Genomic DNA, 14,463 nt, shown 5'->3' with positions numbered 1-14,463 from the left:
TATATATATATATATATATATATATATATATAGTAACAATTGAGAGCACTCTGACTCAGTTTATCAACTGCCAGGGTGCTAGTGTAATTAAATATAGCTGAACACAAAACTGGCACTCTCTGGTCTTTCCAAAAAAATCTTTTACTGTGAAAGTAGTGACGTTTCGGGGACAAAGTATCTGAGGAAGGGGATACTTTTTCCTCAAAACGTCACTACTTTCACAGTAAAATATTTTTTTGGAAAGACCAGAGAGGGTCAGTTTTGTGCTCAGATATATATACTGTATATATATGTCTATATACTGTATGTCTATATGTGTGTACATACAGTATGTATATATCTCTATGTTAACGTCCTTTGCCTTCATTTTTCTAACCCCTGAGACCTTGAGTCCTTATAACTTGTGTGCAATATTTGTTTAAAAACATTTTTATTAGAGTTATTATGTGTGTAACTGTACTTTTAAATGTATTTTTGATGTGTTTTGTAAAACTTTTTTGTTTTGTGTAACAGTTAACCAGAGTTCTGAGGTTGTAGTAATCATTCTAGCATAAATTGCGATTGTGCTCACCCGTTCGCATTTACTTTCAAATTGTAATACAAGCGCACCTTCCGATGCATGCAATCAGCCACGAGAAACCCAATATCGCTTTCGTTTAACTGTTAGCATGCCAGTTGGTGCATTTCAATGCATTTGTAGGTGTTCTATCAACATAATTCATACCTTTTTAGAAAATAACTTAAGTTTGTGAAAATACCCAGTTAAGAAAAAAAGTCACCATATACAATGCAAAAAAGTAAATATTTTGTGCCATTATAGGGTACATAGTAAACAACAAAATAGCAGTCATAATTTTTTATACTGATTCCATATTTAACAGCTTTTTTCCAAAACATAAAACTTGAATTATATATATATATATATATATATATATATATATATATATATATATATATATATATATATATATATATATATATATATATACTAGTGTTAAAGCCTGTGTACATGGGCCAAAATGTGTAAGGAAAGAAATATACCTCTTAGGAGGCATTGTGTACTTTTGCACTTTTAGCTCGAGCACACACTCATGCTTAAGGCCAGGTATGTAGCTGCCCATACCCCTCCCTCATTCAGCCACCTCTCCCTAAAAAGAACCTTTCCCGACCCTCTGATCCCCCCCATCCACTCAGATTCCCCCTCCCTGCCACTCAACATTTTTTTTTGCAGCACAGCGGTCCCACCCGCTTCCGTCCCCTCCCTCTATCCCTCTATCCCTATCCCTCTATCCCTATCCCTATACCTCTATCCCTATCCCTCTATCCATCTATCTCTATCCATCTATCCCTATCCATCTATCCCAATCCCTCTATCCATCTATCCCTCTATCCATCTATCCCTATCCCTCTATCCATCTATTCCTCTATCCCTATCCTTCTATCCATCTATCCCTCTACCCCTACCACTCTATCCATCTATCTCTATCCCTCTATCCCTATATCCATCTATCACTCTATCCCTATCCCTCTATCCATCTAACCCTCTACCCCTACCACTCTATCCATCTATCCCTCTATCCCTATATCCATCTATCACTCTATCCCTATCCCTCTATCCATCAATCCCTCTATCCCTCTATCCCTATCCCTCTATCTATATCCATCAATCCATATCCCTCTATCCATCTATCCATATGCCTCTATCTCTATCCCTCTATCCCTATCACTCTATCTCTATCCCTCTATCCATATATCCCTATTCCTCTATCCCTCTATCTCTATCCCTCTATCTCTATCCCTCTATCCATATATCCATATCCCTCTATCCATCTATCCTTATCCCTCTATCTCTATCCCTATCCCTCTATCTCTATCCCTCTATCCATCTTTCCTTCTATCCCTCTATCCCTATCCTTCTATCCATCTATCCCTATCCCTATATCTCTATCCCTCTATCTATCCATCCATCTATCCCTCTATATCTCTATCTCTATCCCTCTATCCATCTAGCCCTAATCCCTCTATCCCTATCCCTCTATCTCTCTATCTCTATCCATCTATCCCTAATACCTCTAGCCCTATCCATCTATCCCTATCCCTCTATCCATCTATCCATATTCCTCTATTCCTATCCCTCCATCCCTATCCCTCTCCCTCTATCCCTATCCCTCTGTCTATCCCTCTATCCATCTATCCCTCTATCCCTATCCCTCTATCTATCCATCTATCTCTATCTTTCTAACCCTCTATCCCTATCCCTCTATCCCTAATCCCTCTATCCCTAATCCATCTATCCCTATCCCTCTATCCCTATCTCTCTATCCATCTATCCCTATCCCTCTATCCCTATCCCTCTATCCATCTATCACTATCCATCTATCACTATCCCTCTATCCATCTATCCCTATTCCTCTATCCCTCTATCCCTATCCCTCTATCATCTATCCCTATCCCTCTATCCCATCTCAACATTTTTTTTTCTGCAGCGCAGTGGTCCCACCTGCTCCTGCCTCCCTCCAGCGATGGGCCATCCACCTGCCTCCCTCCTAACCCTCCCACGCCACCAACAATCGGCACCACTGCTGCCTGATGCAAAGAGGGACACAGAGTGTCCCCCCCCCTCTGATTCGATACCTCTGCAAGACTACTTTTAGCGAGATCGCGACAAAGAGAGGCTTAACCACCAGCCGTCCTCACGCTTGTCTCGCACAGTGTCTACTGCGCATCGGCGCTGGTCGTTAAGGGGTTAAGACCAGGTATGTTTGTCTCACCCTGCAGTCCCTACTGTGCATGACTGCACTGGACAAACATACCTGGGGGGGTAGTTATCAATACAACACACAGAGAAAACCCAGCACTCACTTGCAAGCTCTCAGCTAAGATTTAAAAGCAAAACTGGAAAGGTTAGTCACCGCATCTGGCCAAATGGGACAAGCTCAGGTACCACGTCAAGGTCCTCTCAAATACCTGAGACCCTAAAACAGCCACACAATGCAAGCTTTCAAATCCAAACAAACTGAAAACAAAAAAAGGGTGCACAGGAATATGTAATCACCCTAGACATATACAAAACACGGAAGGGAACTGCACCGGTACACATCCTATGACCCTGCAACATGCTCAGCCCTGGGTGCCACTGGCACTCACAGGAAGCTGTGCTGTCCCCAGAGCCACAAGCAGTTAACCCCAGACAGGTCTGGGTGCAAGAACCATAGGGAAAATTACAAAACAAATTAATACAACACACAGAGAAAACCCAGCACTCACTTGCAAGCTCTCAGCTAAGATTTAAAAGCAAAACTGGAAAGGTTAGTCACCGCATCTGGCCAAATGGGACAAGCTCAGGTACAACGTCAAGGTCCTCTCCAATACCTGAGACCCTAAAACAGCCACACAATGCAAGCTTTCAAATCCAAACAAACTGAAAACAAAAAAAGGGTGCACAGGAATATGTAATCACCCTAGACATATACAAAACACGGAAGGGAACTGCACTCTCATACCGGACCGGGTACACATCCTATGACCCTGCAACATGCTCAGCCCTGGGTGCCACTGGCACTCACAGGAAGCTGTGCTGTCCCCAGAGCCACAAGCAGTTAACCCCAGACAGGATTCTATCAGCCAATCGGAATTAAGGTAGGAAAATCTGATTGGCTGATGGAATCAGCCAATCAGATTCAAGTTCAATCCGATTGGCTGATCCAATCAGCCAATCAGATTGAGCTTGCATTCTATTGGCTGATCGGAACAGCCAATAGAATGCGAGCTCAATCTGATTGGCTGATTCCATCAGCCAATCAGATTTTTCCTACCTTAATTCCGATTGGATGATAGAATCCTATCAGCCAATCGGAATTGAGGGGACGCCATCTTGGATGACGTCCCTTAAAGGAGCCGTCATTCGTCGTAGTCCGTCGGTGAAGAAGGTGGTTCCGCGTCGGTGGAAGGAAGATTCAAGACCCGGCTTGGAAGATGACTTCGCCCGGATAGAAGACCTCTTCAGCGCCTCTTTGAAGATGACATCGGCCGGATCGAAGACTTTTCTTCAGCGCCGCCTGGATGATGACTTCATCGGATGGAAGATTTCTTCAGCGCCGCTTGGAGGATTAACTTCTTCCGCTCCGGATGTCCTCTTCAGTTCCATCGGTGGCTCGGCTGAGTGAAGACGACTCAAGGTAGGATGATCTTCAGGGGATTAGTGTTAGGTTTTTGTAAGGGGGGTTTGGGTTAGATTAGGGGTATGTGGGTGGTGGGTTTTAATGTTGGGGGGGTTGTATTTTTCTTTTACAGGCAAAAGAGCTGAACTTTTTGGGGCATGCCCCCACAAATGGTCCTTTTAAGGGCTGGTAAGGTAAAAGAGCTTTGAAATTTATTTAATTTAGAATAGGGTAGGGATTTTTTTTATTTTGGGGGGTTTTGTTATTTTATTAGGGGGCTTAGATTAGGTGTAAGTAGCTTAAAATTGTTGTAATATTTTTAACATGTTTGTAACTTATTTTTTTATTTTTTGTAACTTAGCTTTTTTATTTTTTGTACTTTAGTTAGTTTATGTAATTGTATTTAATTGTAGTTATTTGTAGGTAGTTTATTTAATTAATTTAATGATAGTGTAGTATTAGGTTTAATTGTAACTTAGGTTAGGATTTATTTTACAGGTAATTTTGTATTTCTTTTAGCTAGGTAGTTATTAAATAGTTATTAACTATTTAATAACTATTCTAACTAGCTAAAAGAAATACAAAGATACCTGTAAAATAAATATAAATCCTAAGATAGCTATAATATAATTATTAATTATATTGTAGCTATCTTAGGGTTTATTTTACAGGTAAGTATTTCGTTTTAAATAGGATTCATTTATTAAAGTATAGTTTAGTGTTAGGTGTAATTGTAACTTAGGTTAGGATTTATTTCACAGGTACATTTCTCTTTATTTTAGCTAGGTAAGCTATTAAATAGTTAATAACTATTTAATAACTAATGTACCTGGTTAAAATAAATTGAAAGGTACCTGTAAAATAAAAATAAATCCTAAGATAGCTAGAATATAATTATTATTTATATTGTAGCTATATTAGGGTTTATTTTAAAGGTAAGTATTTCGTTTTAAATAGGATTCATTTAGTTAATAAGAGTTAATTTATTTAGATTTATTTAATTAATATTTAAGTTAGGGGGGCGTTAGGGTTAGGGTTAGACTTAGGTTTAGGGGTTAATTATTTTATTACAGTGGCGGCGGCGGCGTAGTGGGGGGCAGGATAGGGGTTAATAAATTTATTATAGGTGGCGACGGTGTAGGGGGGGCAGATTAGGGGTTAATAAATTTATTATAGGTGGCGACGGTGTAGGGGGGCAGGATAGGGGTTAATACATTTAATATAGGTTGCGGCGGGTTCAGGGAGCGGCGGTTTAGGGGGTAATAACTTTATTTAGTTGCGGCGGTGTAGGGGGGACAGATTAGTGGTGTTTAGACTCGGGGTACATGTTAGGGTGTTAGGTGTAGACAGCTCCCATAGAAATCAATGGGATGTCTGTCAGCAGCGAACTTGTACTTTCGCTATGGTCAGACTCCCATTGATTCCTATGGGATCCGCCGCCTCCAGGGGTGGCGGATTGAAAACCAGGTACGCTGGGCCGTAAAAGTGCCGAGCGTACCTGCTAGTTTTTTGATAACTAGCAAAAGTAGTGAGAATGTGCCGCACTTGTGTGCGGAACATCTGGAGTGACGTAAGAATCGATCTGTGTCGGACTGAGTCCGGCGGATCGATGCTTACGTCACAAAATTCTACTTTTGCCGGTCTCGAGCCTTTGATAACTAAGGCGAATCAGCCTCGCCACAAATACGCTGCGGAATTCCAGCGTATTTGAGGTTGATGGCTTGATAACTAGGCCCCCTGGTCTTTTATTATTAGAGATTTGTTTTTTCAATAAAGCTTAAAGGGACACTGAACCCAAATTTTTAATGTCCCTTTAACACGAAATATCATCTATTTCAAATAATTAGTCTCATTGAAAAAATGCATGTTCAGACATCCCTATTTATAATCTGTTTTCTGGCTTAGAGGGGCCAAATTTTAAATGCAATGATGTCACATAATTAAAATACCTTAAAAGGACAGTCAAGTCCAAAAAAAACATTCATGCTTCAAATAGGGCATGTAATTTTAAACAACTTTCCAATTTACTTTTATCACCAATTTTGCTTGTTCTCTTGGTATTCTTAGTTGAAAGCTAAACATAGGAGGTTAATATGCTAATTTCTTAGACCTTGAAGGCCGCCAATAATCTAAATGCATTTTGACAGTTTTTCACCACTAAAGGGCATTAGTTCATGTGTTTCATATAGATAACATTGACCTCATGCACGTGAATTTATCTATCTTTTAAAACAACAAACATTCTGGTGTTGACTGTCCCTTTAACAGATACTCAGAGGAATAACAAAGGTACAATTACTTTGATGAAAAAGAATGCTGAAATAAACCTATACACTGACTTTTGTTCTGTGACAGACTTGCACTGATCTTATTCGCCAGTGCAGCTGTAGGAAGCACAGCATACAGATCCCCCACCCAGTGACAATCCTAAAATATATGGGACATTTGTGAGTTATGGTAAATGTTGCAAAGTCCATCTAAAATAAGAAGTCTTTTCATTCATTTATTCATTCAATAATTCATTTAGCACTGATGGTTCACATTAACGGGTCTATTTATCAAGCTCCGAATGGAGTTTGATGACCCGTGTTTCTGGCGAGCCTTCAGGCTCACCAGAAACACAAGTTATGAAGCAGCAGTCTAAAGAGCGCTGCTCCATAACCTGTCCCCTGCTCTGAGGCGGTGGACAGAAATCAACCTGATCAAAAACAATCGGGTTGATTGACACCCCCTGCTAGCTGCCGATTGGCCGCGATTCTGCAGGGGGCAGTATTGCACCAGCAGTTCACCAGAACTGTTGGTGCAATGATAAATGCCAACAGCGTACGCTGTCGGCATTTATCGATGTGCGGCGGACATGGTTCGATATAGCGGATCATGTCTGTTCCGCACAATGATAAAAGGTGGCCTAAGGCCATATATCAAAGTACTATACTAGGCAGCTTGCATCAAACACAAATAATAGCATTGCCATTTTACATAGAAATATATACATAATGTAAAGGTATGCAGCATGATAAACACCTCACTCACCAAAAGAAGAAGTTGGTATCATTCGTAAAAGACGGCCAGTAAATAGACATATCCCCTTCGATATTCTGAGGGGAAAAGTAAACAGTTACTGGTTAAATATTGGTTACTAAAATGTTCAAAGACTTCAAGCTGGGGCCTGAGCGTTTGCAGAGTATTCCATCTCTCTAAGCTCCCATCTGTCTAAGTGACCATCTTTAAGTGACAGCACTGAGAATTAGACAAGAATTTCAACTGCACAAATCGCTACTTATTTAAGCTTAACATCTACTGAATCTAACCCTATTTCTCATTTACTTTCAGGTATGTCCCTTTAAAACCCTGTGTCTTGCTGGATTTAAACACTGTTTCTTAACTCCTGGTATGTCCCTTTAAAACCCTGTGTCTTGCTGGATTTAAACACTGTTTCTTAACTCCTGGTATGTCCCTTTAAAACCCTGTGTCTTGCTGGATTTAAACACTGTTTCTTAACTCGTGGTATGTCCCTTTAAAACCCTGTGTCTTGCTGGATTTAAACACTGTTTCTTAACTCCTGGTATGTCCCTTTAAAACCCTGTGTCTTGCTGGATTTAAACACTGTTTCTCCAACATTGGTGTGTCCGGTCCACAGCGTCATCCATAACTTGTGGGATATTCTCTTCCCCAACAGGAAATGGCAAAGAGCACAGCAAAAGCTGTCCATATAGCCCCTCCCAGGCTCCGCCCCCCCAGTCATTCTCTTTGCCGCTCTGAACAAGTAGCATCTCCACGGAGATGGTGAAGAGTATGTGGTGTTTAGTTGTAGTTTTTTATTCTTCTATCAAGAGTTTGTTATTTTAAAATAGTGCTGGTATGTACTATTTACTCTGAAACAGAAAGAGATGAAGAGTTCTGTTTAAAAGAGGAGTATGATTTTAGCAGCAGTAACTAAAATCAATTGCTGTTCCCACGCAGGACTGTTCAGCTGAGAGAACTTCAGTTGGGGGGAACAGTTTGCAGACTTTTCTGCTCAAGGTATGACTAGCCATTTTTCTAACAAGACTGTGTAATGCTGGAAGGCTGTCATTTTCCCCTCATGGGGATCGGTAAGCCATTTTCTTAGACTTAGAAAGAATAAAGGGCTTATTATGGGCTATTAACTGGTGGATACTCTTAAGGGCTAAATCGATTGTTTATTTAAGTTATTTTTGAAAGTTTGAAGTAATTTTCACACTTTTATTGTTTGGGGAACGTTTTTATCGCCAGGCACTAATTTAGACACCTTCCCAGTGAGGAAGGGCCTTTCACTATAGTAGGCAGAGCCTCATTTTCGCGCCATTATTGCGCAGTTACTTTTGAGTACAGTGCATGCAGCTGCATGTGTGAGGGTCTGGTATCCACTGAAAACATTCCTAGAAGGCTTGAATTGGTATCGTATGCCCCCCTGGGATTGGTGAAGTCGCAACAAAGGCTGTGGCTGGGACTGTAGTGGGGTTAAAATTACAAACGGCTCCGGTTTCCACATTTTAAGGGTTAACAGCTTGAAAATTGGGGTGCAATACTTTGAATGCATTAAGACACTGTGGTGAAAATTGGATAATTCCTTCATAGTTTTTCACATATTCAGTAATAAAGTGTGCCCTGTTTAACATTTAAAGAGACAGTAACGGTTTTGTTTTAAAACGGTTTTTGTGCTTTATTAACCAGTTTAAGCCTGTTTAACATGTCTGTACCTTCAGATAGATCATGTTCTGTATGTATGGAGGCCAAGGTGGTCCCCCCTTCAAATGTATGTGATAATTGTGCCATAGCGTCCAAACAAAGTAAGGACAGTACTGTCACATTTAATAAGGTTGCCCAGGATGATTCCTCAGATGAAGGAAGTAGACATAGTTCTGCATCCTCTCCTTCTGTGTCTATACCAGTTAAGCCCACGCAGGCGTCCCCTAGTACTTCTAGCTCGCCAATGCTTATTACTATGCAACAATTGACGGCAGTAATGGATAACTCCATAGCTAATATGTTATCCAAGATGCCAGGATTTCAGAGAAAGCGCGATTGCTCAGTTTTAAACACTGTAGAGCAGGAGGGCGCTGATGATAATTTATCTGTCATACCCTCACACCAGTCTGAATTGGCAGTGAGGGAGGGTTTGTCAGATGGAGAAATTTCTGAAACAGGAAAAATTTCTCAGCAGGCAGAACCTGATGTTGTGACATTTAAATTTAAATTAGAGCATCTCCGCGCATTACTTAAGGAGGTGCTATCTACTCTGGATGATTGTGACAATCTGGTCATCCCAGAAAAATTGTGCAAGATGGACAAGTTCCTAGAGGTCCCGGTGCACCCTGATGCCTTTCCAATACCTAAAAGGGTGGCGGACATAGTGAATAAGGAGTGGGCATACCCTTTGTCCCTCCTCCTATATTTAAGAAATTGTTCCCCATGGTCGACCCCAGGAAGGACACATGGCAAACAGTCCCTAAGGTCGAGGGGGCGGTTTCTACTCTAGCCAAACGCACGATCATTCCCATTGAGGACAATTGTGCTTTTAAAGATCCTATGGATAAAAAATTGGAGGGTTTGCTTAAAAAGATTTTTGTACAGCAAGGATACCTCCTTCAACCTATTTCGTGCATTATTCCTGTCACTACAGCGGCGTGGTTCTGGTTCGAGGAACTGGAAAAGTCGCTCAGTAGAGAGACTCCATATGAGGAGGTTATGGACAGAATTCACGCACTTAAGTTAGCTAATTCCTTTATTTTAGACTCCGCTTTGCAGTTAGCGAGATTAGCTGCGAAAAATTCAGGGTTTGCAATTGTGGCGCGTAGAGCGCTCTGGCTAAAGTCTTGGTCGGCGGATGTATCTTCCAAGACAAAATTGCTTAATATCCTTTTCAAAGGTAAGACCCTTTTTGGGCCAGAATTGAAATAAATTATTTCAGACATCAATGGGGGAAAGAGCCATGCCCTCCCACAAGATAGGCCTTTCAAGGCTAAGAATAAGTCCAATTTTCGTTCCTTTCGCAATTTCAGGAACGGACCGGCTTCCAACTCTACAGCCTCTAGACAAGAGGGTAACGCTTCCCAGACTAAACCAGCCTGGAAACCAATGCAAGGCTGGAACAAGGGTAAACAGGCCAAGAAGCCTGCTGCTGCTACCAAAACAGCATGAAGGGGTAGCCCCCGATCCGGAACCGGATCTAGTAGGGGGCAGACTCTCTCTCTTTGCTCAGGCTTGGGCAAGAGATGTTCCTGGGCACTAGAAATAGTCTCTCAGGGTTATCTTCTAGAATTCAAAGAAATACCCCCAAAGGGAAGGTTCCACATGTCTCGCTTATCTTCAAACCAAATAAAGAGACAGGCATTCTTACATTGTGTAGAAGACCTGTTAAAGATGGGAGTGATACACCCAGTCCCAACTGTGGAACAAGGTCAGGGGTTTTACTCAAATCTGTTTGTAGTTCCCAAAAAAGAGGGAACTTTCAGACCAATTCTGGATTTAAAAATTCTAAACAAATTTCTCAGAGTTCCATCGTTCAAAATGGAAACCATTCGAACAATTTTACCTACAATCCAGGAGGGTCAATATATGACTACCGTGGATTTAAAGGACGCGTATCTACAGATTCCTATCCACAAAGATCATCATCAGTTCCTAAGGTTCGCCTTTCTGGACAATCATTATCAGTTCGTGGCTCTCCCATTCGGACTAGCCACTGCTCCCAGAATTTTCACAAAGGTGCTCGGGTCCCTTCTAGCGGTTCTAAGACCAAGGGGCATTGCAGTGGCACCTTATCTGGAAGACATTCTAATTCAAGCGTCGTCTCTTTCCAAGGCAAAGGCTCATACAGACATTGTTCTAGCCTTTCTCAGATCTCACGGGTGGAAGGTGAACGTAGAAAAGAGTTCACTATCTCCGTCGACAAGAGTTCCCTTTTTGGGAACAATAATAGATTCTTTAGAAATGAAGATATTCTTGACAGAAGTCAGAAAGTCAAAGCTTCTAAACGCTTGTCAAGTTCTTCTCTCTATTCTGCAGCCTTCCATAGCTCAGTGCATGGAAGTAGTAGGATTGATGGTGGCAGCAATGGACATAGTTCCTTTTGCTCGAATTCATCTAAGACCATTACAACTGTGCTTGCTCAATCAGTGGAATGGGGACTATGCAGACTTGTCTCCTCAGATTCAAGTAGACCAGTTAACCAGGGACTCACTCCATTGGTGGTTGACTCAGGATCACCTGTCTCAGGGAATGAGTTTCCGCAGACCAGAGTGGGTCATTGTCACGACCGACGCCAGTCTATTAGGCTGGGGCGTGGTCTGGGACTCCCTGAAAGCTCAGGGTCTATGGTCTCGGGAAGAGTCTCTTCTCCCGATAAACATCCTGGAACTGAGAGCGATATTCAATGCTCTCCAGGCTTGGCCTCAACTAGCGAAGGCCGGATTCATAAGATTCCAGTCGGACAACATGACGACTGTAGCTTACATCAATCATCAGGGGGGAACAAAGAGTTTCTTGGCGATGACAGAGGTATCCAAGATCATCAAATGGGCGGAGGATCACTCCTGCCACCTATCTGCAATCCACATCCCAGGAGTAGACAACTGGGAAGCGGATTATCCGAGTCGTCAGACTTTTCATCCGGGGGAGTGGGAACTCCACCCGGAGGTCTTTGCCCAGTTAACCCAATTATGGGGCATTCCAGACATGGATCTGATGGCGTCTCGTCAGAACTTCAAGGTTCCTTGCTACGGGTCCAGATCCAGGGATCCCAAGGCGACTCTAGTGGATGCATTAGTGGCGCCTTGGTCGTTCAACCTAGCTTATGCGTTTCCACAGTTCCCTCTCCTTCACAGGCTTGTAGCCAGGATCAAACAGGAGAAGGCCTCAGTGATTCTGATAGCTCCTGCGTGGCCGCGCAGGACTTGGTATGCAGACCTGGTGAATATGTCATCGGCTCCACCATGGAAGCTACCTTTGAGACAGGATCTTCTAGTACAAGGTCCATTCGAACATCCAAATCTAATTTCTCTGCAGCTGACTGCTTGGAAATTGAACGCTTGATTTTATCCAAGCGTGGGTTTTCAGATTCAGTGATAGATACTCTGGTCCAAGCCAGAAAACCTGTGACTAGAAAGATTTACCATAAAATATGGAAAAGATATATCTGTTGGTGTGAATCCAAGGGATTCTCCTGGAGTAAGATTAAAATTCCTAAGATCCTCTCCTTTCTCCAAGAAGGTTTGGATAAGGGATTGTCAGCGAGTTCTCTAAAAGGACAGATTTCTGCTTTATCTGTCTTGTTACACAAACGACTGGCAGCTGTGCTAGATGTACAAGCTTTTGTACAGGCTTTGGTCAGAATCAAGCCTGTTTACAGACCCTTGACTCCTCCCTGGAGTCTAAATTTAGTTCTTTCAGTTCTTCAAGGGGTTCCGTTTGAACCGTTACATTCCATAGATATCAAGTTACTATCTTGGAAAGTTCTGTTTTTGGTTGCTATTTCTTCTGCTAGAAGCGTTTCTGAATTATCTGCTTTGCAGTGTGATCCACCCTATCTGGTATTCCATTCAGATAAGGTTGTTTTGCGTACCAAGCCTGGTTTTCTTGGAAAAGTTGTTTCCAACAAGAATATTAACCAGGAAATAGTTGTTCCTTCTTTGTGTCCGAATCCAGTTTCAAAGAAGGAACGTTTGTTACACAATTTAGATGTAGTCTGTGCTTTAAAGTTCTATTTAGAAGCAACAAAGGATTTCAGACAAACTTCTTCTTTGTTTGTCGTTTATTCTGGTAAGAGGAGAGGACAAAAAGCTACTGCTACCTCTCTTTCTTTCTGGCTGAAAAGCATCATCCGTTTGGCTTATGAGACTGCCGGACGGCAGCCTCCTGAACGAATCACAGCTCACTCTACTAGGGCTGTGGCTTCCACATGGGCCTTCAAGAACGAGGCTTCTGTTGATCAGATATGTAAGGCAGCGACTTGGTCTTCTCTGCACACTTTTGCCAAATTCTACAAATTTGATACTTATGCTTCTTCGGAGGCTATTTTTGGGAGAAAGGTTTTGCAAGCCGTGGTGCCTTCTGTTTAGGTAACCTGATTTGCTCCCTCCCTTCATCCATGTCCTAAAGCTTTGGTATTGGTTCCCACAAGTTATGGATGACGCCGTGGACCGGACACACCAATGTTGGAGAAAACAGAATTTATGCTTACCTGATAAATTACTTTCTCCAACGGTGTGTCCGGTCCACGGCCCGCCCTGGTTTTTTAATCAGGTTTGAAAAATTTCTTTCTCTATACACTACAGTCACCACGGCACTCTATAGTTTCTCCTTTTTTTCTCCTAACCGTCGGTCAAATGACTGGGGGGGCGGAGCCTGGGAGGGGCTATATGGACAGCTTTTGCTGTGCTCTTTGCCATTTCCTGTTGGGGAAGAGAATATCCCACAAGTTATGGATGACGCCGTGGACCGGACACACCGTTGGAGAAAGTAATTTATCAGGTAAGCATAAATTCTGTTTTCTTAACTCCTGGTATGTCCCTTTAAAACCCTGTGTCTTGATGGATTTAAACACTGTTTCTTAACTCCTGGTATGTCCCTTTAAAACCCTGTGTCTTGCTGGATTTAAACACTGTTTCTTAACTCATGGTATGTCCCTTTAAAACTCTGTGTCTTGCTGGATATAAACACTGTTTCTTAACTCCTGGTATGTCCCTTTAAAACCATGTGTCTTGCTGGATTTAAATAATGTTTCTTAACTCTATAGAACCAACTGTCTACTCCATTAATCTGCTCTTTCCTGTCCCCAGCATGTGCATATCCTTATCAAACTTTGCTTAATTAATTAATTAATTAATCCCCACCCAATTTTCTTGAATCTACTCCTCTGATCTTGTAGCAATTCTTAGTCTTCTCACCTGGGTGTAACTCATCTCCCTGTCTCCAATCAATTAAACTCAGCTGTCTGCTGTAGTCTTATAAATTTAGGACCAGTTAGGGGAGAGCGTTAGCTGGGGCCTGAGCGTTTGCAGAGTATTCCATCTCTCTAAGCTCCCATCTGTCTAAGTGACCATCTTTAAGTGACAGCACTGAGAATTAGAGAAGAATTTCAACTGCACAAATCGCTACTTATTTAAGCTTAACATCTACTGAATCTAACTTATTTCTCATTTACTTTCAGGTATGTCCCTTTAAAACCCTGTGTCTTGCTGGATTTAAACACTGTTTCTTAACTCTATAGAACCAACTGTCTACTCCATTAATCTGCTCTTTCCTGTCCCAAGCATGTGCATATCCTTATCAAACTTTGCTT

At 41.9% G+C, this 14,463-nt stretch overlaps 1 protein-coding gene across 2 annotated transcripts in view; it reads right to left on the bottom strand.

The window, feature by feature from the left end:
• Positions 1 to 14,463, bottom strand: part of LOC128645191 (ribonuclease T2) — a 138,640-nt gene that overhangs the window by 74,235 nt on the left and 49,942 nt on the right. For both annotated transcript variants that reach the window (XM_053697999.1, XM_053698000.1), the window contains one exon: positions 7,194 to 7,258. In XM_053697999.1, the coding sequence (XP_053553974.1) occupies positions 7,194 to 7,258 (65 nt within the window). The remainder of the gene's footprint in view (positions 1 to 7,193; positions 7,259 to 14,463) is intronic.

This window comes from Bombina bombina, chromosome 1, assembly GCF_027579735.1.
Source record: "Bombina bombina isolate aBomBom1 chromosome 1, aBomBom1.pri, whole genome shotgun sequence".
Taxonomy (NCBI): Eukaryota; Metazoa; Chordata; class Amphibia; order Anura; family Bombinatoridae; genus Bombina; species Bombina bombina.
Note: the sequence above shows the minus strand (reverse complement) of the source record. Positions and strands in the feature narration are given on the sequence as shown.